This window comes from Diadema setosum, chromosome 10 (genome assembly GCF_964275005.1).
Source record: "Diadema setosum chromosome 10, eeDiaSeto1, whole genome shotgun sequence".
Taxonomy (NCBI): Eukaryota; Metazoa; Echinodermata; class Echinoidea; order Diadematoida; family Diadematidae; genus Diadema; species Diadema setosum.
In genome coordinates this window covers 2,140,992-2,166,796 of record NC_092694.1, presented here as the reverse complement: position 1 = coordinate 2,166,796, position 25,805 = coordinate 2,140,992, and the positions used below count along the sequence as shown (strand labels likewise).

At 39.1% G+C, this 25,805-nt stretch overlaps 1 protein-coding gene across 1 annotated transcript in view; it reads right to left on the bottom strand.

Moving 5' to 3' along the window:
• Positions 1-25,805, bottom strand: part of LOC140234506 (band 4.1-like protein 3) — a 106,166-nt gene that overhangs the window by 52,572 nt on the left and 27,789 nt on the right. The window contains exons 6-10 of the mRNA XM_072314547.1: positions 8,175-8,250; positions 5,685-5,909; positions 4,377-4,464; positions 2,975-3,139; positions 902-999 (exon numbers count right to left, since the gene is read on the bottom strand). Of these exons, the coding sequence (XP_072170648.1) occupies positions 902-999; positions 2,975-3,139; positions 4,377-4,464; positions 5,685-5,909; positions 8,175-8,250 (652 nt within the window). The remainder of the gene's footprint in view (positions 1-901; positions 1,000-2,974; positions 3,140-4,376; positions 4,465-5,684; positions 5,910-8,174; positions 8,251-25,805) is intronic.

The following is a 25,805-nucleotide window of genomic DNA, read 5'->3' as shown; positions in this document are numbered from 1 at the left end:
ACTTGCTCAATGAAAACGAGAATATCAATGTCTGTTTATTTGCATATTAACAAAACTTTACATGAAATATCATACTCAAACTGATCACACGAAAGAAACTCAGGGAGGGATAGTATGCACTTCTTTTCATTCTAATTTGAATAATTGATAGAAAAATAACACCTGTCACTGACACACACAATGCTATAATTCCATTGGACACCATTTGCTCAGTTAATAGGTGGTAATCAAAATATCTTTCAAGTGAAAATTCTGGTCCAAAATCCTTGCCTGAATATGAGATAGAGTGACATGGAACATATCACTAGGATGTTTTACCTTGAAATAAGAAGACTCTGTAGTGGTTAGCACCCTCATATAAAGTTGCACTGACAAAGTCTAGTTACATTGTGTATGTACAGGTGGTATGAAGAATCTTTTCCACAGATTTGGCACATAGCAATAAGCCCTCCAAAGGCAGGCCTTGTGATCAAAGGGCTTGCACTGAGTAACGTCCCAGATAGCATGAAAGGCAAAACACTCCCTTGGATTTTATGACATTAAATGGAGATTCACTGTGTGGAGTTTAATAGTCACGACTTATTCATGCAAAAGACCTACTTCATTCATTCATCACAAAGAGCAGGGTGTTATTAGCTGGTGAAGCGACCCACCTACCCACCCACACAAAAATTATGGGCGAATGATGCCGCCTGTAGTCACAGATTTTGGTTCCTCATGAAATTCACAGAAGTTTCATGTATGCGAAAATTGGTGGTTTCACAATTGTCAGCAAACGGTATCAACCAGACACATTGTGCCATACGAAGAAGAAAAAGAAGCATGGATAGAAGGAGGCCAGGGATGTAGCCTTTTATAGCAGGATCTTTGATATTTTACAGCCTCTCTTGACGATACTCACCGAAAGAATGTGTGGTGCTCTACGCAGACCTTCCAGAGACGTTTTGCTGCTCTGTGATTGGCCAGTTTGAATCCAATAGTACTTTCGAAATGATCAAACTGTATATGCATCAAAAAAAGAGAAAAAAATGGAAAATTCAGAGGTTGGATTCAGTAATTTTATGACCTTGTACGTATATCAGGTGTTCATCGTAAGTTTGTATTCACTTTTCCATATCTAAGGTAAAGGGTAACTTTGATACTTGGCTATTCAGAAAAATTACATTAAAAATATATTAAAACTAACTCATAACACTTTGCTATGATAGTGAATATTTTTCCTTTGTCAAAAAATATAAATGTTTAACAATTAACTCATTTTATGGGACTAAAATTTCTCCATCAAAAAGGGAAAAAGAGAGAAGTCTATCAAATATTTGCTCATAGTTTTGACTCCTTGTAAGCTCACTCGGTGCTGAAGCCGAACTTGGCAAATAACCAAACAGTCTTCTCAGTATCTTCCTGAATCTGAAAAACCATGATTTGAACAATGCAGCTAGATAAGCCATCAGTGCCAACTTCCACATGAGGAAGGAGTTATCGTTTCTCCTTTATACAAAGGAGTAGAAAGAACCAAAAAACATAGACGTTGAGACAATACACAGAAAAGAGCAACAGGATATTACCCTTAAAGTCTTTTTTGAATAAGGTAAATATGCAAGGAATAGAATTCAACATTCAGCAGCACTCAGTTTCCTTCCTGTATAACACCACAGTGACACTTGTGCAACCTTATCTGACAGATCTTTTCATTGTTACTTGAGTATACTATGATCACTGAAATACAATCAAAATCTTTGGCAGAAGTGAACTCGGTCACTCTAGCAAAGGAAGAATAGTCTCTTCCCAATTATACATGAATATTTCTATTCCCATACAAGCTTTTGTGGGCTTCTAAGTGTTTGATTAATCTTTCAGGTATTACAACACACTGTGCTCATGTTTCTCATACTAGATTGACAAGTAGCCCTGAGAGAAACAGACACTGGAAAATATAAGTGTGACTTAACAATATCATCCTGAGAATCTAGACTAAGTTACCTGGAAACAAGAATGTAGATAGCTAGAACGGTCACTGTTGTGGTGTTCATGCATGAGCAGCACAGTTCTATGCTATACTCCTTTATGCACATTTGTCTAGTCTAGTACATTAACACTTTTCTCAGAAATGATGACTTTGTTTTACTGTCTGTTTGGGTTGAGGGTGCTAACGGTTGTTTAACAGACTGACCAAGGTAAAGTTCAGCTGCTACATATGGTTGTGTAACTATCCCTCGTCCATTTCATGGCTGAAACACTGAACATATGTTCATGCATTACACTATATTCAGCATGTGCAGTAGATAATTAGGCCTGCCAAGAATGAGGTATGAGGAAGCACAATGCAAATTCAGCGAGTGATGCAAAATCTCAAAACTTCCTGAAACAAGAGCTTACCCTGAAATCATGATTTTGTTCAATAACATTTGATTAGAATTTTCAGTATGATCAAGCTTTCACTGTGTCTCTACTCTAGAGGTGAAAAAATACCAGATATAATTTTCTGTATTGACTATAGCCACAATTAAAACATAAATATTTGTTACATGCCAGTGATGTGAGACACTGTCTAAAGAATCTCGTCCAGTGAGTCCAAGAAGCTTCTAGCAGTTCAATTGTATGTCTATCTTTGACCAAGGCCTGAGGAAAGATGACCAGCTACATCCGTCAAATAAAGCACAATTTCATGTTCATACATTACGTCAATGCAGCACGCTCTTAAAGTTTCAACTTATAGCTGTTCAGCAAAATTTGCTAAAGCCCTCCTAAAATGAAATAATCAAATGTACTTACATTTATCCACTATTTGCATGCACTCTCAGACAAATCTAAAGTAAGAGCAGAAGGCAATACCATCCAAACCAGAGGTTAACTCACAGTCCACTGAAATCTGGTGAGTCCTTTGTAAACTCTATGGGAACTTCAGACTATCAAAGGGAATGGGTGAAGGGGGACTACAAACTAAAAATTTCTTAGAAGTTAGCATTTTTCTAACATTTGACTGCACCTCTCCTGGTCTGATCTTGATGTAAAAGTTGTTCCTCTTGTAGGAGATCTTGAGGATCTTGGGCCAGGCGAAGCGGTTTATCCTCAGCCGATCACGGTAGATGAGAAGCCCATTGGCACACACTCCCAGCATGATGTCAACTCCCTCCGAGTCCTGGATATAACAATGAGTTGACAGAGTGTGTCAAACAGTGATCTTTGCTGAGCTCGAGTCACATTACAAAGACATACAATGTAAAAGTACCACAGTCCAGAGGAACAGTAAAGCAGTGAAACATTAAATTGACTGTGAGATATGTATTCAACTGATTTCTTATCATCCAACTTCAAAACTTAAAGATGCAAATATTTCTTGTTTGTATGTTTGTCCGACGACAATTCAGTAGGTCCCGGACAATGGCTATTGAATAAGAACAGCATCAGTTTACAATGGATTCACATAGAGCCTTGTTCTAATAGAGATGCCTTATCTCTTCACCTAAAGTACAAACTGTAGCCACATATTTGACCATAATGCACTTACTCACCCATTGAGTTGTGTAAAACTTGGAACATGAATGATCTTGGACAAAGAGATCAATTTGGGTTTCACTTGATCTACATCCTCTGTACAAGACCTCCTCAAAATGTTTTTAATACATGACATGGGCTACAACCTTTTAAATGCATGAATTCTTACTAATGATTGCCCACTTTAGGTCTGTTATCATTTCCTCTCTATATAAAACCACTCCAACCTCATTCACTGTTTTCTTGATAAACAACATATTGATACTCTGATCTTCTTACTTGATATGTCACTGAAAATCAAAACACCACTAGATACCCATTGACGTAGACATGCCTAGGAGATACTAGTTGTATGTCGTTAATCAAAAGCAATCTACATCTATTATTCTAATAGAGTTTATATAGGGATGTCACACAGCTGACATGTTTCCGGCACAATGATGCAACTGTGAGAGAATGGCAAAACCCACACGGTCACGCATGAGGAAGTCTTCACATAAAAGACTACACGGTTGAGAACATTTAGGGATTTTTTTTTTTTCTCCATCACAAAACAATGATCACTCCTTTCCTTTCAGAATGGGTTGTTTTGGCTGGCTGTGGTTAGAGAGACGGCTGAATGAAGTGGGAGGAGAGGGGTACTGTAGACGGTTCCATGGCATTTGCTCCTGCGACAATTGCTCCCATAAAATATCTGCACTCTAAGCCAAACATAAATTCTATCCACAAACATAACCCTTACCCTAATCCTAATCCTGACATCAAACTAAACATAAAACCCTATCACAACCTTAACCCTAACCCTCTGAAGACCTTGGAGACAATATTAGACTGGAGCAATTGTTGCAGGAGCAAATGTTGTGTCACCACCGTAGACTTACCCTCGCATGATGCAGATCCACACCGTACATAGCAAGCTTCTTGGCATTATCCAGGAAGTGAAGATCTGCCTCTGCAGGAGTCTGACCTCTGTTTAAGCAAAGAGATAAGAGAAGCAAAATATCTGATCAGGTTGGAAGGGGAACATCTAACCCCTAGCATAGAGATTATTTATGGCTGATGTCTGGCTCTAATCTTGATTAAAGTTTTGGGTTTTTTTGTTATTGTTTTTGTTCTTAATCTTGTCTGGTTTTTCTTTCTTGAGAGGGGGTTGTGGGTATGGAAACAATTTTCATTTACTGTTGTCCATATTCAATTTTTCATTATAATTATCATTATTATTATTATTTATTCGGCTTTCAATCACAAATATCATATTACATTTTTCGAAATCAGTAACATACACTGGAGTGGTAAGGGTGCACCAGGTTGGGCAGCCCGGGTCCGGGTCATCATTAGTAATAATTCCTGTCTTATAATTACCTTTGCATATCTCATGGTCTACATCCTCAGTTATGTCCTCAGTTGGCCCTACCTCACTGCAAACAGTTACCAGACAAACTTGTCTCTTTGAGAGAAGGTTTATATTCAACGACTGACTCATATTGACCCATGAAAACCATCCCCTAGCCACATACACAGTCAGACAGAGAACAGAGAGACAGTGAAAGAAGAGCAGCTTCATTTGAAGTTCCTGGTCATGCTTAGGCAATCAAAGTATCATTGCACCACTTTGGGTTCCTATCAAAGCAGCTCTCAATTTCTGTATATGCCAAATACTTCACAAGGATTTTATTTTCATGAACACACAGGTCGGATACAATTTGTGAATTCAAAAACACGGGAAAATATTAACTCCAGTCCCGACATGAATGTGACGTGCAGGTAAACATTTCTCTGTTCAGTCCTGTACTCCACAATCATAAATTTAACCATTCTCAAAATTGTCGGGGAGTCCCAATTTGTAAAAAAAAAATTTGACTCGCTAAATATATGGCGTATACTGTATTAGATGAAAACATGTATCATCTCTTCATCCCTTTCCCTTTTGTTTTAATCTCTCTTTCATTCTGGACACTCTAAAAAGCTTACCACTACCAAGTCTCCCTTACATCACATCTCCTTTCTCCCTTCCTTCTTCTATTTCATCCTGCTTGTATACATCTTTGCCTTTGACAACTTTGCATTCACTTCCCATTCCCATTCTCAAACAAAGTCTCTGACTACCAACTTGTCTCTCAAACTCCTTCTTTGTCTCTCTCTCTCTCTCTCGCTATTCTCGCTCTTACGACCTTCTTCCTCTCTCCCACCTGTGTGTCTTGTGCAACTCCATGACCTTCTCATCTAGCTCCTTCTTGCGCTCCGGGGCAAAGCGGAAATCGGCCAGGTAGCCCGTGTCGTGGCCATGCTTATCGGGGTCGTAGTCTCCGAGCTCACTCTGGACCACGTATGAGCCGAGGAGGGCGTGTGTTACCAGCGAACATGGCAGGCGCCCTCGCAGGATATCATCACGGATTTGTAGACACAGGAAATACCTAGATTTGAGGCAGTGAAGAGAAGAATAAAGTTATCTCAGGCGACAATCCAACCCATGATAAAGAATGCAGGCATGGCGGCTCAACCATACTTTCCATTTGTTTTGGTTGAGACAAACATACATTGTAGAAAGTGAGTTGCATATGTTGCACATCACAAATTGATCTACAGTAATATCATCGGAGAAATGCCCTAAATTTAAAATACATAAGGCAGCTGGTGGCAGTCTGAGCCATACATATGGGGTACTATACCAGGGATGAATATAATCATAGGTTGATATATTGCAGATTTCTATCAGTGCTTCGGATCAGAATCAATGTAGTGTTCCTCATACATCTGATAATACCATCAAATTATTCAAGTATGTTCAATATCATCACAGTGTATTACTAATTTTATCTCAGCCTGAAAGTGAAAAGTTGGAGCAAACTTCATATCAAGATAATCTCAAGATATATGTTCCATTACCTCATACCCATGGAAAGTGCAGTAAGTGCAGTTGAAATTAAACTCCATGAAGATTTGTAGTAATTACATTATAGTAATCATTTATATTCAGTGTGTGTGTGTGGCATCCCTGCATAAGCAGTAGCTTTACATTTAGAGTGCCTCATATTCCCTTGGCTTTTGATACTGATCATGAACAGAGAGAGTCCTTGAACCTCTACATTTCTGTGAATTGCAATCATGCGAAGCCGGGGTCACACTTCATTGGTCCCTCAGTTAACCCGTCGAGGCCGGGCTGGTTTTGGTATAACACGCATTTCCCACAGACACCTGCCCAAGTATACTCGGGACTAGTCTTTAACCCATTGAGGACGAGTCCCGAGTATACTCAGGCAAGTGTCTATGGGAAATGCATGTTGTAGTAAAATCAGCCCGTTCTCAACAGGTTAATGGCTTAAATGTACCCATTAAAGACTCACAACATGGATCATATCATTTGCTTGCTCAGTATTATGGAAGCTGTTACTTAACGCCAGGAGACCCCAAGGTCCAACCAAGGCTTTAAACTGGACTATAGAGCTTCCCAGGAATGAAAAGTGCACTTAACGGAAGGCACAGGAAAGTGAAATGCCTCCACCAGACCACATGAGGAAGACTGGCATTGATGTAACTTTGTGCATGTCACGATTTAACGATGCTACAGACTCCCTTTAATGCGTCTCTGAGGAAGTCATTAAGTTGTGCATATGGGAGACCGCCACACCATACATGAGAGTTCCTCTTGATACTTCATGAAATATTTAGTGAGAAGTTTGCTTAGTGTGGCAAGGTGTCTTGGTGATCATACCACAAGATTCTTTGCAGTGTTGTAACAATTCATGCAGAGACTTTTTGAAGAACCGGGTATGTAACATGAGTTAGTATAGAACAGGAAGGAAAATTTCATTGCAGGAAAGGACATTTGATATGTCATCTTAAATCTAAATGAGAAGGCACAGAATCAGACAAAGAGTTTTGGTCTCTGCCTACACTATGGTGTTTCTAAATAGCAAATCTTAGCGTACATACACACACTGTATCTACTGTGAGATGGGGGGGGGGGGAATAGTGAAACTGGTTTGATTTATGTGATATGCTTGAATATAGTACGCTCTGTACAAAGGGGCATCTTTTTCTTCCCTGCTGAACGTTTGAGACTCAAAAAGCGATTTGCTCGTCCACCGGTCTCCCTGATTTATGCGCCGTGAAATGAAATGTTTATCCAGCTAAAATAAACTCCAACTGCCAAGACAGAAAAGGGGGGAGATATGATCTCACTGCAGTTTCATATGGGGTGAGGGGGTGGGGGGAGAGACTCAGGAATAGTATGCTCTTTTTACTTTAACTCTGAATACTCTTTTCAACGCTGACTGTAAGGCCTATTCCCTCGTGAGGGCAGCTGCCTTGTACTGCTATTAAAGCATCATCCATATATTTATTATTCTATAGATGTTGATTTTGATAATGCCTAGGTTTCATTCAAAAGTAAGTTGAATTATGAGTCCTTCAGGGGCTAGTCACAAAAGTAGCAAAAGAATATCTCTCCCCACACTGTCTTTGTTCATAACATGGCACATAAGCCTCTCACACATTGTTACCCATATAAGGCAATTTGTACTGCATTAGATTTGTTTTTCTATAGTGTGCAAACTGGATCAAATATCTTCATTGAAGCATAGTTGTTGGGCTGGGAGGGGAAAGGGTATGGGGAGGAGGGACAGATTGGCAGTCCTTGAAACAAAAGAGAAAAGAGGAAAGAAAGAGGAATCGTTCACCTTGTGATGTCCTCCTTGAGCTGTGCTGGGTCAGGAGGATAAAACTTGACATTGAAGTAGAATGACCATGGGCCATCTGTGAGCAGAACAGAGCAAAGACAAACAAGGATAAGACGTGATTAAGATAGTGACAGCTGGCTTCAAACATCATTAGAACGGCATTCATCGAACAAAGCCATTCCCATACATCTAATACGTTCAATCCATATCTTGCATTTATAGGAAACACACTTTAACTACTCAGTAGATACAGTACAACATTACCAGTAGATTGACTGGATAGATTGGTATAAAATACATCTTTAATGATAAAATAATTGAAAAAAGAACAAATGAAGCAAAAATGCATGAAAACATAGATTCATAGGTGAACATACACTGTATACATTTTTTTCAATAACAATTTTTCAATATTCCAACAAAATATATGTGTTCTATCACTGCTCGGGGTGAATATTGTGGCAAATATGAATTATAAAAACTGCCCTCTTATGAGTAAATTTGAAAAAAAGAAGTAATTACATACATGTTAACTATATTTCTGTTGTGCATTCCAACAGTCATACAATCTTTATCCTTCTTTTCCCTCTTGAAGCCCCTTAATAGAAATATAAGTGCTCACAGAATATTTCATTTCACCATCTGTAATACGTATATTACATCACTGTTATTGGCATATCATATTTTCACACTGCTATGTTTCATGGCTATCAAAAGTTATGCTTACAAGACGGAACACAAATCAATCTAAATAAAACCGAACCAGCATTTAATGAAACATAAGCTTTACTAGTTAAGAATAAACACTCATGTTCACGCAAACATTATACACTACAAAGACAAATGCACAAAATGCATGTATGCTGGAGCACACTCATGAAACAGAGATTCATATAATATATTCATATGGCACACATCTCGAATACTGATACCTCCTTTCAGTGCAAGTCCTCTTAATTTCCACTGATTTTCATTTAAAAAAAAAAATGAGGGGATCAGCAAGGAGTGAAAAGATGTTAACCTGAACTACTCTGATATTCACTGCTGACATGGCAGTATAAATGTGTCAGTTTTGGGGGTTTTTTTCCATTGGTACAAGCCTCCTGCCAGTTAAAACACAATGTACGCCCTACTTCCACCCATCAAATGCCACAATCTGAGCATGCACTCACTACAAGTGCAAGGACCCCATTTTTTGTCTGAGAGCCCTTACAGGCAAGTCTTGTTGGAAAATAATTAAGTACCACCTTTACAGGTACATTGCAGGGCAGCCAACATTTAACCACCAAAATCACAGAGATCAAAAGAGTAATCATTCACTCATTCATTCATTCATTCATTCATTCATTCATTCATTCATTCATTCATTCATTCATTCATTCATTCATTCATTCATTCATTCATCCATCCATCAAATTTGACTTCATAAAACATTGCAAACAGAGATGTGATAATATGAACTATATTAGGCCCCTTTTGACTACTAATATGAACAAACATGAATTTCTAATTACAGCGTAACAAACATTTGGTAAACCATTGTGAAAATGCTGAGCATTAACGAGCACAACTTCATAAAATCGCATTCATGCTCATAACTAACAAAAGTCAATTACCCCCTATTCATTGAACAAAACTTTCTGGACTTTACTTTGTGATAAGGTGTTTTACCAATAGGATGCTTAAGCTGACAGATGCCCATAAACTGGCAGAAGGTGCGGGAAATTATACTTGCGATATCAGTTTCAGTGAGCCAACTACTACAGCTGCCCCGATATCAACGAGCCAATTGACTGCAAGTAAATCTGGCAGATACAGAAAAGCCAGCCACAAACATATGATATGGAATGTGATGCATAAACATTTCCACCTGGGCTCTGTCTCTGCTCCTTGCGTCTTCCATGATTCATGCATGGATGTCAAATGAAAACAGGAGCGCATCTTTGCCTCCAAAAATACCGCCGCCCATACTCCTCTGGCTAGACAGTCACAATACACAGCTAATGCACCAGTTACTTTCTAAATTGAAGTTGTGACCTTTTCCTGGCTTTGCTCTCTCTGCTAGTTCCTGTATCATCCTGGGCGACAAGGGTGCCAGGAATGCCGAAAAATGAGTTATTTCTGTCAAAAAGCATCTCATTCCCACAGATTTCTCCTTCCAGAACATAAAACAGATGCTGTAACTTGCTGTTCCTGTACATCTCACTGGGAGGAGTCTCACATCATTTTTCCTCTTGCTATACCAATCGCTGGCTATACTTCTGAAGAATCAATTATGTAGCTCGAGGCACACAACACCCTAATGGCCGTGGGTCCAGACTCGGATTGCTTGGATCTGGCTAGATGTGACAATAAAAGAGCATACAGTGAAGGGCCTCTAGTCCACGGGAAGTGTGATGGAAGATGTGAGTGAGTAGTCTTCATCACAGCAAGAAACATTTGGCATGTAGTAATCTCTCTGGTAGATTTAAGTTGCCCTAATATTAGAGTGTTAGATTTAGAAGCTGTCAATACAGTGTGATAATTACAAGTTCTTTTTTATTCAGGGTAGCCTCTTCAGTGTTGCCACTGTTCTACCAGAGGGCCCTGCCATCATCTACCCTGGCATTGCCAGATACAATATGCACCTAGGTCAAGGTGGACATTGTGGATAAAAGCATCTTGTCCAAGGACGTAAGCACTGGACTTGATTGGTACTCTGGTCCTCCGATCAGGAGTCGGGAATCTTATCCATTACTGCAAAAGTTGAAACTTTTGCACATTTTGCGCAACCAGAAGCTACCATGAATATAAAGGCATATAAATATTTTTGCTTGTAATATATACCACTATTAGATGTCTTGATTCTGAAGAATTAAAAACATGCAAAATTCATCTTACCCAGCCCAGCATGAATAACAATGTGTGGGTGGGAATATAATTAGTTCGCGTGATTATATTCACTTTTACAGTATGCCACAATGCCCCCACAAAGTCTTGGTTAAAAATGACAAGAGTTTACCCAATTCTACTTTTGTGGTCATACTGTATGATTAACTTCCCAAACACAAGTAGATCTATCCATTTTATACAAATGCTGGAAAATATTCCTGTCAGTCTACAGTTTCTGTGGTTTACTGAGAGATAATTTCCATCTTGTACACTTTCAGACCTCCAAAAACTTGACTCATCTGTCATAAATATCAGCCTCACTATCCATTGCTACATGGGTCTACAAGTGAGTTTCCTCAATTATCCAATTGCTAGAAATACACCATGCAGGGAGGTGACAAACACATCCATCATTCACAAAGCACGCTGTCTTGACATTTTACATGTATACCAGTGAAGCTATCAAGCTATTTTTCCCACACAAACTTAATTTCATTAATACAGTGAGATATCTATCACCTGTCACAGCAAAGCTTAAGGCAAAATAGCGCAGTTTGCTTACATCCTTTCTTCTCTCGGAATTATTTTCTTAGTTTCTGTTTTTCAAAGCCTTGTTTCCATAGACATGATGCTAATGAATATTATGCTAATATGTTTGCTTTTCCGTGCATGGATCAGGTTTGGGATAGGGGGAAAGGATGGGATTTCCTGCCTTCGCTGATGACAAGCCTTCTTGGTGTGAACTTCATCAGTTATTTCCTTACAGGGCAAACATGGGTCAGGCCCGCCATCACACATGCTTCATGCTGACACGCTTAAAGGGACTACTCAGGCTCTGATATCACCTTACACTGATGAATACTGCATACATACTGCGAGACTTGAATACAAAGTGCTATTCGACCTACTGGTAAATGTGTAAAGTGTCAAAAGCCACACATAGCTGCTGGCTATAAATACCTGATCTCCACGCACACTCTGCCAGGTATCCTGTGTCTTCATTTGTCCTTTGTTTTGTTTTGATTTTTCACCATTAAAAACAGTTTTGGTATCTAGATATGTAGGAACATCTTGAAGAGTCACCACCAGATCACAGCAAACTTACACACTCACTATGTTTGCCTGTGAAACTGTCACATACATACATGTAGTCACTACGAGCATTCAAATTAATGATGAAATAATGTACCACAGTATTTTGTGCGGTAATTGGGTTTTAGCGGTAGGGCAATTATCCCCTGGGCAATTACCCTCGACCCTTCCCCTGGCCCTAATCCTAATCCTAATCCTGAACCTATTCCTAACCCAAACTTTTCCCCCATAGAAATATATGCAGCGCTTTTGTAATAGGCCTACTAGACACACCATGGTGCATTTATGAATAAATTACCATGGTATTTTTGTCAATGAGAATGGTGCCAACAAATTACTGTGATATCTAATACCATGGTAATTCAAGTATATGATTGCACCTATTGTAACCTTCTCTGAATTGAGGTTTCACTGTCGAGTGATGTTTGTGCTGTGTTTGTACAACAAAAGTTTCGCACAGGAAAACTTATATTGTTGTATGCCCGGAAGAACGATACAAATGCAAGCAAGGCGCGAGTTATACTTACGGGCCGCGCGTTTGTTCGCCCATTCTTCGAGGCACACAAGGATGTGATAATGGAGTAAAAACTTCATTTAGATGATTATTTCTGAGACAGCAGTGCCTAGGATAGAGAATCTGTTGAGTCCCTATAAATTGCATTTAAACTGACTCCAAGGGATACTTTAATAAAAGTTCTGTCTCTTTATAACATTTTGGGCAGTCACATTTAGGTACATGGGATTTAACTTGGAATGCTTTTTTGATTTTCATTCAGGCTATAGATTTCTTTCTCTTTTTTTTTACAAACTATAGAAATATGCAATTTGGCTGTAAAAAAGTGCAGCAATTTCAACAAGTTCTTGTACAGTAATTTGCTCATAATTATGGGCGAGTAGGGAAAGTATTTTTCACATTTCACAAGTCTTTTCCATCAAACGTACCAAATTGTGACTTTCTTGTCACCTTAGAATGCAGGCATTTGTGTAGCTCTCTGAGGATGTACAAATTAGTATACTGCAAAGAAACCTGGATTTGATGACTTACAAAATATCATGTCCTTAATTGTCCTACTGTAGGTCATACCAGGGCAGGCCATTCCAGAGTACCTTGACAATACTCCAAACAGCTATCCTTCCTTCTTCTGATTTTTAAAAAAACAAGGAAAAGTAGAAATTACGCGGTGCGTAATATATGTCCCCGCCGGAAGTAGCATTTTGTAGCAAAATGTACAATATACAATTGCAGGTCAAAAATCAAGGTCAAAGGTCAAAATTCTGTGTAGAAGTTTTGAAGCCCTCACCTAGAGGCATCACATAAAGTAAACGGAATCGAAATCGGGGTAGAAATGGCGAAGGAGTACAATGTAGCATTTTGTAGCCAATGTACAATATAGGTCAAAAATCAAGGTCAAAGGTCAAAGAAGTCAAAGGTCAAAATTCTGTGTAGAAGTTTGGAAGCCCTCACCTAGTGCCATCACATAAAGCAAACAGAATCGAAATCAGGTTAGAAATGGCGAAGGAGTAGCATTTTTTAGCAAAATGTACAATATAGGTCAAAGGTCACAACTGAAATTATGTGTGGAAGTTTCAAAGCTCCCATGTAGTGCTATCATATAAAGCAAACAGAATCAAAATTGGCTCATAAATGACAGAGAAGTAGCAAATTGAACATTTTGATCACACACGGACGCACACACGGACGCACACACAGACAGACGGACGGACAGACGCACGCACGCACGCACGCACGCACGCACGGACACACACACGTACGGAGCCCATTTCATAGTCCCTTGCTCGAACTCGTTCGGCGGGGACAATGAAAAAAAAAATAAAACTGATTTATCAGCTCTTCCCCTCTATTCATCAATGGTCTGCACAGGGACTCCTGGTAAAATAAACACTGCTAAATATAATCTGCCCTCAACTAAAGGAAACTCCACATTAAAAAAAAGGACAAAAAAAAAGATAAAAAAAGGTCTATTTTGGGGCAGGATATAATTTCTTACTACCTTGCAAAAATAACTGACAGGGCAGCATGGTTTGACAAAGAATATTGAAGGGACGTAGCAAAATTAGAACTTTTTATATTTGTGTAGCCTTTGTCTCATTGACATTAATATTGTTAAAAAGAGGCGTCATCATGGGATTAGCATTAAACCACATGCATCAGTGCTTTCCACATACAGTGCGTACGCGTTGCATCGATATCCCAGCCGAGTACAGAAACTGTTTGAAGTCACATGACCGACATATTCTGCTTCTTAAGATACGCTGACTTAAAGAGGTCGTCGTAGCCTGAAATTTGCATGAATGAAGCAACCAGCCCTGGCAATCATGAGAAATACTACACAATATTCCACTTCCTGATACATGTAGATATGTCTTTCCTGTCAAAAAGGAAATGTTTTGAATGTTGAGAAAGGGAAATCTGAGCTGTTTTGTAAACAAATATAAAATGTAGTACTGCTGATGTGGATCAAAGGAAACAAAACTAAATTTGCTGTATGAGGTGACAGCAAGACACAACTTTAAATTGCTTCCTTATGAAATAATCAAATCATTCTCAGTACTTTCGTGATTTCATGCAATATTTCATTTGCTAATTTCTTTTATTTCACTGAATGTCCTTCAAAGCAGCTCTCTCTTGGGTCAGAGACTCCCAGACCCCACAAGTGTGACTACATACAGCTACAAGGAGCTGTGAATGAGAAGTGATGGGATACTTGTCAGGTAGTGGTAGATGGATGAGGATAGATCAGAGGCAGGGAGGAGGGTCTGATGTATTCCGAATCCATCTCATAAGGGTGAAGAGGTCCCCTTCACACTCCGGACATCATCTCCACCATAATTAATGCACCTAAAAATGCGGTCAGGTATCTATAGGTATTGGCAGATGGAGGGCACACCAGCCTCTCAGGGAAATTACTTTCACTGAGGCATGAAAATCTCCATGGAGACCTTTGCACTTGACTTTCCTCCACAATCCAATCACCGTAAACTGGGTCAACTTGTACTTTAAAAAGTGATCACAAGGTCACAGAAAACTAGCCGACATGTGCACACAATCACATAGGCAAGGTCAGAAGAATATCAAAAATGCATCAGTACTTCGTAATGGTACAACTTTACACTCCCAGTCCCATGACTGCCATAGACAATTAGGCCTACAGCAAATTGAATATTCCTGCCGCTTGAATCGCTTCAGGCATTTACTGCAGTATTAACGATGTTCTTGTATGTTCTACAATTATCAAGCTATGAAAATAACATCCGTTTAATGGAGGTGTGTTCACACTTGAAATATCATCAGGTTAGGATCAAATGTGGGTTAAGGTCACTGCAAGCATAATGAACATCACAAGATGGACAATATCAGGCAGGAGCCCAAGGGATATACACCTGATGCAGCTAAAATCCATGTCATGTTTATCCCACACCACTCAACCATTCCTTTACTGCTAAGGGAGATATCTGGTCTATCTGGCTTGACTGTAAGTGGGCTTTTCTTCTGAATCTACTATGGTAACTGGTCATATTAACTTCCTAAACTCTTGATGTGTGCAAGAAGAGGAGGAAGTCTCAACAGAGTAGTCAGATGTACAAAGCAATGAAACAAGAAATATGAAATTTAACTTCAAGTTGCAGTTACATTTTTTTCTATACATAGTGCCTATGGTCTCCATAATGATACGAAAGTAAGAATCTTCAACTTTTAACATAATATAAAATTAGTAGCTTATCCATCAATAATTCTAATTTATAAACAATTTACTCCCAAATCTAGACCAACATAATGTCAATTATGTTTCTGTTTTTAAAGCCACTTTAAAAAGGAAACTTACGAATATCTACTGTAAAACTAAAAAGGTTTACATGGATTTTAATTTCACAAATTTTGTGCGAGCCAAGATTCGCAAAATTGAAATGCATGCAAAAATTTTGTCTGCACTGTATCATTGAGTGCAAGTGGCAATTTGTGAAAATTTTATGCCGCGTAAAAGGTTGTCGGGCTCCAATTCATGAAAAATTCATACTGCAAACATTTCTCGCTTTGCAATACTTGATATCATGTATCAAAACAGCAGAGTAGGAAGGATGTATTGGAAATTTGTAGAGATCATGTCAATGTCCTGCATATCAAAAGACAAGAAGGGACTGTGGACTTGATGTCTTGAGGTACAGGTGTAGCTGTGGGAAAGAGATTCCTTTTCCCAGGACTCTGCCTTACAGTCAAGGCGACCCTGTCTTTACTAGGCCTACCAGCTACATGGGGGTCATGTTGTTGAGGTCATACGAGGTCATGGGGTCAGCAAATAGCTGCAGGGGGTTGGAACTGGTAGAGAGAGAGAGAGAGAGAGAGAGAGTAGGAGGAGAAGCTGACAAAGATGTATGGAGAGAAAGAAGTTTTCTTTTCTTCATCTTCTTCCTTTTATGTCAGGTTAGAGACAAACAAGACAGTGACAGAGGAAGAGAAAAAGCAAAAGAGAGAAAGAAGGGGCGCAAAAAAGAGGCAGAGAGCAGATGCAGAGATGTTGAATTTCCCACGGCATCTGAGGCCAGTTGGTTCCTCTTGGAGCTGACTCTGGGCAGAAAGAACAGCTTTTTCAGGACAGCCATTTCAGTCTGGTCATGCCTGACTAAAAGCACAATAAAAAGCCCATGTCAAGATTCAATCTAAATATTTTGTCTACAGTGACTTGCCCTAGAACTTGTCCATCTGAAAAGTCAGTATGATAGCAAGATTACGATTGTTTGATGAAAGCTTTCAAGAATAACCCCACTCGTCAGCTCTTTACCCATCAACATGACAACAACAAACTTTCTGATCAAGAATAGTGAGATATGACAGCAAATCCCTTTTTAATATAAAAATAGTGTGTCACCTACATTGCCTTGTACTATTGAGAACTTTGTATAATATGATAATGGTCCATGGACAAAGGTTTTTAGGTCACATGACATGTTAAACCTTGAACATTAATCCTAATTGATATTCATCATCTCAACATGTCTTTTCAATCCAGCCACATGACAGGATATCTTGTTTGAACTGGATTTTGAAATCACAAGAGATTTGAAAATATACTGTCACATGTCCTTCACTTGATATCAAACACAAAACTTTCCACATCCTGTCTACCCACTTGGTATTTCCAATGCCCTCCATCTCAGGATGTAGAGGGGGTGATAGCTAATCCCCCAAATTAGCCCACAAAACCTCAACTCAAACACAAACCTCTCCCACACACACACAAACAAAAGATCGTTTTTCTCACAGTGACATGAACACAATGCACTAAATCCATAAACAAGCATTGTGAGCAGGGAGAGATGCTAAACATAATTATCTCTAACATCTCACAGGATCGTAGTCCTTGATGATACTTAACAAATATTTGCCACATTAGTCATCTGTGTGCATAAAAAGAGTTATATAAAACAGATATCACTAGCATCATGTCAAGATATTGTCTTTCTAGCCATCTCTGGTCTGGGGACACTGATTAGAAAAAGTGTAGATGGAGTCTGTTTTTGCTCATCATAAACCTTCCCAGTGTGTCTCTGGTAAGACTGAAATCTACAATGTCAATGGGTGCGAGATTTGTTTTGTGAAAATACCATTCTTCTTAGTCATCAAAATCTTCCATGATAAGGATCAGAGAATGAGGGATGGCTATTAAAGTGGCACACATAAGAAAGGTATTATCTTTAATACACATACTTGTACCTCGCAATAACAAGGCACAAAGGCAATATACATGTATCAGACACTTTGAATTCACTCAACATTGGGCAAATTATGAAACAAATGTACAATGGAACATGCATCATTATTCTATAAAGTGAATCATTTGACTGCCAATAAACTTCAAATAGAAATATTTGCCTCTGTATGTTGCAGTGTATCATTCTACCAGCCATAGAAGCATACAGTTCTTGCTTTTAAAATGTACACTAATAAAGTATCATGGCCATGATTTCTGTAAAGAGAAAACCTACATTGTAGATGTACATGTACTTGATGGCTTTTACTAGAATTTACCTAGTATATAACTTCTGTGTGTGACTTTATTCTGTTTTACATGATATGCAATACATTCAGAGCTTATTGCTTAGACAGTCAAATTGGGTCCACTGTATCAATGAGATTAGAGTATAAGCTGCACGCCCGCACATTCAGTATACGTGTATAGACAGGTTATGTACGGAGGCGGCAACTTCAGGCATGCAGAGGCCAGTAATATATCATTCTATACTGTAGCGATTGCATCGAGTGATGTATTATTACACAGCATCAGACTTGCCAAAGATAGCACATACATGTATGTTGTCTTTTGTGGAGTCTAGGAGTTTTGGAGCTGAAAATAGTTGTGATACATTGATATGAGTGGTGTATTTGTCACATCGCCAACACAAAGACTGCCTGATAATACCCTTTAATGCGAAGAAGATAATAACTAACTAATACCAAAAAAAAAAAAAAAAATACTAATAAAAAAATTTCAATAACTAAAGCAGTACCCGCTGCATGCTATAAGGATTAGAACCAACACTTGCTGTCGCGCGAAAGCTCGGTGGTCTAGTGGAGATGACGCCTGTCCGGTAATCAGGAGGTCGTGGGTTCGAATCCTGCTCGAGTATGTACGCCCATGATTTTTTATCATGGCTACTACTAAAACACTGATCAATTCAGTGCTTATTTACGTCGATGTAGGGCAATTTGTCAATCAGTGGCAATAACTAATACCCCTTTCATAAACTCATCCTCCTATTATCCGCATTAGAATAATGCGGACAATTCAATAAAAAATGCGTTCACAAACTCTGAAAATAATCCGCATTATTTTTACGAGCGCCCGTCCTGAAAAAGGCGGATAATCGTCATGGTGACTGCACACGTCCCTCCTGCGGGAAAGACAGGTGACGTTTGACCGCACCCCGGCAATTATCCGCATTATTTGGGTTTGCGTTCATAAACTCAAAATCTGGTCCCGACGCTGCTATTATGCGGATAATAGAAGGGTCGAAATAATGCGCATTATTCTATCCCCGCTCCGATTTTACGACCAAATGTTGCGGATATTATCCGCATTATTGAGTTTATGAAAGGGGTATTAGTTTTGTCGGTTCTTCCCGTTCCCTTTCCCTTTCTCCCCCCCCCCCTTTGCTGTTTTCCTCTCTCTTTTACTCTTCCTCCTCACAATAGACTATTATAAAAATTTGAAATTTTGTTTTACGTTTTGTATTACTCCACTCCAGCTGTGCAAGGAAAGATCACACTCATTCTCCATTCAAGCAATATTGCAGCAAATGAAACTGACATATTTGTGCTTGTATTATATGTTCGTACACATGTGTTTCTGTGTGTTGTGCTAGAGTGCGTCTCCACCTGTGTAAGTAATTCAAAATGTGGACCATTCTTTGATCAGGAAGTCATTAGTTAGAAACAAGTTGGCAATACAATCCTGTAGATGGCTGATGTCCTTCAGATTTTATCTTTTCCTGGCTTTGTTCATAGCTGTGCCATATTCTGGCCACCAGAGCCATCTCAACCATTCCTGTCCACACAAGTAGAAACTCTCTCAATCTGATACTGTTCTTTCTCTATTTAGCTGCAAACACAAGAGTATGAGACCAGATCTCTCCAAAATATGTCACATAATGCCAAAAGGCATGCAATATTGGATAAAATATGGCATGAGTAAATATTATATTCTTTTATTGCACAAAGACAGCACATCCTCTTTGACCCCATTATGACCAAACCAAATGAATGCCAATTGTCAAAGCAATATTTCAAAGTGGTGCCTAAGGTTCTACTTTACCGTAACCAATGAAATGGCTGTCAGTTATAAGCAACTTGATCTTAACCACACACACAAACACAAACACACACACACACACAAACACACACAAGCAAGCAAGCAAGCAAACAAACATAATAGGTTACAAGATCAGGAAATGAATAACAATAATTTCATAACTCCTAATATATTCTATGACTTTGACAGGCCAAACCATTATTCTCTTGCCTAAATAATCACTCACACACCCAAAATGAATTTCCATGAACAGGGGCAGTGTTGGGGCTTTCTTCTCTGCACTTTTCATCTACACACAGTAATGACTCAAGGGCAAAACTAGAGCAAGCCTAATTCCAAGTGGAATTCAGTGCTTGAGGGGGAGCCATTAGTGCAGAGGAATAAGAGAAGAGCCAAGAATATGTTTGTATTCCCCACTTGCGCAGTGGAATAGAAATAAATGAATACAAATCATGTATGACCTTGGGTGCGTTCCATGCATTAAACAGCTACGGATGAGATTTGAAAAGGATATCACAGGCCCGACATCTTCCATCAATCTAGTTTCAAAATCTAGACAAAAGCTAAAAGCGGCAGATACAATTGTATCTAAACATTGGGGCATGCCTGTAGCAGAAAGACATTTGTCATTAAACTTCAAAGTCAGCCTGCACTATCCTGTAGGTTTGAAGTCTAAACCTGTACATTATCGGTACCCTTCGTAAGACATGAGGGCAGAATGAGAAGTACTCGGAGGACCCTTCACTTCACTATCGTGATTCTTCACTTTGCTTTCCTACTGTACTTTGCATGTTATAACCCAGGCAGAGAATGCTAGGCCAGTGTACAGGAGATATTTGCTTTTTTCCCCAACACTCAAGGCAGAAAAGTCATTAGTGTAATCACCAGATGCCTACTGCTGGGTCTTGTTTGCCATGTACACATTTGCAGAACATTCACATGTGACATGGCATAGACATCAAATATTACCCACTGCTGACAGCATAAAATAGCAGTTCATATTAAAGTAGCTATTTAAATGAAACTGTCTTAACCCATTGAGGACAAGTCCAGAGTATACTCGGGCAGGGGTCTATGGGAAATGCATGTTGTAGAAAAATCAGTCCGTCCTCAACGGGTTAATAGTGACTAGACACACAAGTCCATTTCCAGGCAAAGGCAAGCTTTTCTGGCTAACATTAGTAACAAAGGGAGTAACAGTACATGACTCTTCAGCTGTCACTCTGCTATGCCTTTCTAGATCAATGTGGAGCAGTGTAAAAGTGTGATATTGCACTCACACAATGCCTCCGGAGGGAGCCATACAGTTGTACATCTCATATGTCGTAATGCTGTACTGGGATTTATATTTGGCCATATTTGTCAAGCACTCCAAAGTATAACACTTGAAGCGTTCCCGCATGTTCCTTAAATTTGGATGGTCAGGGAGAGCTGTTAGTCTGGTTTCCATGGTGTGAATGCTACCCTGACTGTCTTAGAGTGTATTCCACTAAAATCATCAGTCACAATTTCAGATTAAATCCTCACAGTATGTACAAACTATAAATTGGTTTTATAAAATCCAATACTCTTTTATTCTAACCTACTCGTCCCATTTTTTTTTTTGGGGGGGGGGGTGGGGTCAGATTCGAAGGGAATTTCATACAATCCAAAATAACAAAGGTGTATGTCATGTTTGATTTTTGCCCCTCACACTGCAACAACCTGTGATGTTAAAGATGATAAAAAGTTTTGGTACCTCAAAAGCTTCCCTGAATTTCCTTGTCTTGGTTTGTGTTTCAGGTTAAAGTACGTTGTCCGTGAGAATTACTCGCCCCAAAGTGCTCTCATGTCTAAGTAATCATGCAATAATGGTTTCGTACCAGAGCCAACGCTGTACAGCGTCGATAAATATTGTACGAAACCACTGACTGCGACCAGCAGCGTGCAGCCCATTGTACGCATAGCTAACTGCGACCAGCAGCCCCATACGCATAGCGTAATGGGGCTTCGCATTGTAGCATTCAGGATCATGACAGAATTAGTATCGCGGGTAAATGTCAACTTAAAATCCAAAAATTTCTTCGATTTGAAGACTTACCAATTAAGTTGAAGTATTGAAAACAGGCTTCGAACAACGCTTGGTTCTGTCAATAGTCCCTTTCTGTTCGAATTGATGACTGAATGTGACTCGGTCGAGAGGACCTTGGGAGAGCTACATACACTGGATACCATGGCCAGCGCATGCGCACACAAACATCTTATCCGTTCATGGATTTGAAATGTGTGCGGGCTGCATGTGATGTGTTCGCATGCACTGGCTGTAGTATTCAGTGTACTGTATGTAGCTCTCCTAAGGTCCTGTCGACCGAGTCACATTCAGTCGTCAATTCGAACAGAGAGGGACTATAGGCAGAACCAAACGTTGCCCGAAGCCTGTTTTCAATACTTCAACTTAATTGGTAAGTCTTCAAATTGAAGAATTTATGGGATTTTAAGTTAACATTTACCCTGCGATACTAATTCTGTCATGATCCTGAATGCTACAATGCGAAGCCCGACTACGCTATGCGTATGGGACTGCTGGTCGCTATGCGTATGGGGCTGCTGGTCGCAGTTAATTGCATGATTACTAAGACATGAGAGCACTTTGGGGCGAGTAAGTCTCACAGTGTTAGTTATATGAAAGGTACTTTAACCTGAAACACAAACTAAGACAAGGAAATTCAAGGACACTTTTGAGGTACCAAAACTTTTTATTATCTTTAAACAGCATTTATTTGCATAAAACAAAAACAAAAAAATCTGAATTATTTGCCAAAACAATGCACATGCATGACTGGCTTTCTGCAAAGGAACTGCGGATGTTACATAAATAGCCTGGCCATCTCAGTCCAATTTACATTTCATGTGTGGCCACAAGGAGTAATCCAAATAGTACAGTCACACGACAAATAAATCGTGAGTTTTCAACAGCGATGTCTTCCACTGGCTAATGCACTAATAAATCTAATTTAAAGCTGGAAAATTGTTTGATTTTGATCAGCCACTTTAGCAACATCATAACAAGATTTCTAGTTTCACAATTCTTTGCTGCCAAGTTACATGGTCCTTCTGACTACTCTGTGTTTAGCCAATGTAACACCTTGAAGTCTGTACAAGGTGATTTGTTTTACAGACTTTACTTCCAAATGCCTATCAAAGAGTTTTCTCACCAGATCCAGCTGGTAATATGAAGAAGAATGATATGACAGAATAAATATCAATGTCTGTATATTGACCTATCATTCAGGTTTTGATGGTTCAATACGGAAAATACAATGATGCAATGGACTATAAATATTTGCGATAAGATTATCTGCGGCTTGAAAAGGCTATAAACCTTTATTTACATCTTTCTTTCTTTTTTTATAGAAAATTACAGGTATTCTCAAGCTACACTATTACCCCTTTCAGGTAATCGCGGTTCAATTATCCGCATCCAAATAATGCGGATGAAGTAGTCAAAATCGCGTTCATATATCCCATGAAGTGCGCACTACTTTTACGAGCACCCGTTCATATAATGGTGCGAGTTATTTGTGCGAGTTATTTGTCATGGTTACTGCGCACGCCTCTATAATGACGTAATGTTTCCGGTGAATATCCTCACGTGTATGCACACCTCTCGCGCGCTCAAGCTCAGCAATCAGCGGTTGTGCGGGAAATCGAGTGACCTTTGACCGAACTGTGGAATGTTAGTGCGGATAAGTCGTAAAACGCGTTCATGTATTCTCGATCTGATCCTCATGCTGCAATTATGCGCATAATAGCAGCATAAAAATAATGCGCACTTTTCTAGTCCTCTCCCGTTCATGTAATCGAAATTTTACGACTTGTCCTCCTATTATCCGCATCCACGATTACCTGAAAGGGGTATATGAGAGATGTGAAGTTCATACATTTCTTGCTGGCACCCTTCCCCTCCCCTCCACTCAGAAGAAAACAAAAATAATAATACAGAGAATTTTACTGTAAATGCAATTATTCAGCAAGTAAAATTTTTCAGGAATTGGGACTTTCCGAAAATTTCACAAGTGCTTAAAGATCCAGTTTACCTTTGGGAGCAGTGATTTCAAAAATTTTCAAGATATCATATTTGATGCATATGTGTAGGTCTGTTGTATCATAAAACATCCTACCATATGAAATATTTGCAATAAAACCTAAAATATAAGGAGATATCAGGGTTTTTCTCAATAAACCGTAACTGTATACGGTTTAGTCTGGAAAATTTTTTATTATAACTATTGTTCACATTTTGTGTATTTAACAACACTTAACATCGATTATACGGATTCAAATTTTGACAGTGGTTGTTTCTGTCCCTAACTCACATTTTAGAACTATTTCATAGCACTAATGCTTTCATCTGCAAATGGTAAATTATGCCTTTAAATTCATGATCATGGAGTACAGTAATGAATGGAGGAAGTGTAAGCCTGCATGTTGCATACTATGTCTGAATTGTAAAATTCACAAGAGCACTCAAATCGTGAAATTTGTAAAAACAGAAACCCCGCGAATGGCATGTACAATATTAACTTGTAAAACAGATTTACTCCTCTTGGAAAACTATGCTTTCACACTCGTGAGCTACCACCTAACTCAATTCTCGACTCTGTTTGGCAGTGGACCAATGACAGCATTGAATATCTTGTCAAAACCAGAGCAATGACTACAAGTGGGCCGTGTCACTCATGAGCCAAAGTCACATGGTGTAGATGCCAAGACAAGCATGTAATGGAACACTAGAATAGGAACACCCCACTGTGAACTGAATTACTTCCTGCCAAGAGCAATTGTATTAAATTTGGGATGGGCTGCAATTTTCTAGCCATGGTCTAGCTATGAGTGTGAATATGTCCACCATGATAAGGTCATACAATATGAAAACATGGGTAGAGGCGATATAACTTGTACAGTTGTATCTGCGTATGTCTCATAACAAAAAAAAAAAAAAAAACGGAACTTCTGCGCATTATATCTGAATTCAAACAATCAAATAGGACTGTTTTTGCTGTTCATTGTAATAATATTGTATCTTAGTATTAAGCTTCAAAGTATCTCGGCCCTATATTGTTTTTGCCTATAAAAGCTTTCAAAAACACAATTACCGCCATACACTGTCAATGATACCCCATTTCAAATATAATGCTCAATTTCTTTCAATTATCTCTACCGACAACCTGCTTATCATGGGTTGCCACATATTACCCCCATATGCAGCCTGTCTCTCTCATCTTACCCTACATTACTTCAATTTCACAATAGATTGGACTACACAACAGATAACCTTACCATGTCATTGGTGGACAGTGCAGCCTTGAATTCATTTGCATGTCTAATTGAGCACCTCCCAGCTCCACACATAGCCCAGCCTGAGCTGGCCGGCGAGTCAGCCAGGCATGGCCACAAGGCAATTATCATCGATGACAATTGAATTAAAACAAGCTCAATCTACGTGGGTGCACTTTTGTCTATATGAATTACTGAAGGTCCTGGCGCTAACATCCATACACAGCACTACTACTGATACGTGACATGTTCTAAAGCACTGTCTATGATGGTCAACACATGATGAGAAGTCTGTATCATTGGCAGAGTATACCACATTATTGTGACAATCTGTAGAATGTTCCCTTACAAAAACCCAGCTGGATCTCTCTGGAGCAATCCAGGTTTTACAGCTAACAATGATTGCACCGATTTATTATACACTGTCCAGTTTGGGTACGCTGTTTTTATGTGAATGTCTATTTCAGCCAAAACTGGGGGCTTCACATATGCCTGAACAACAGTTGATTCATGTACCAACATACAG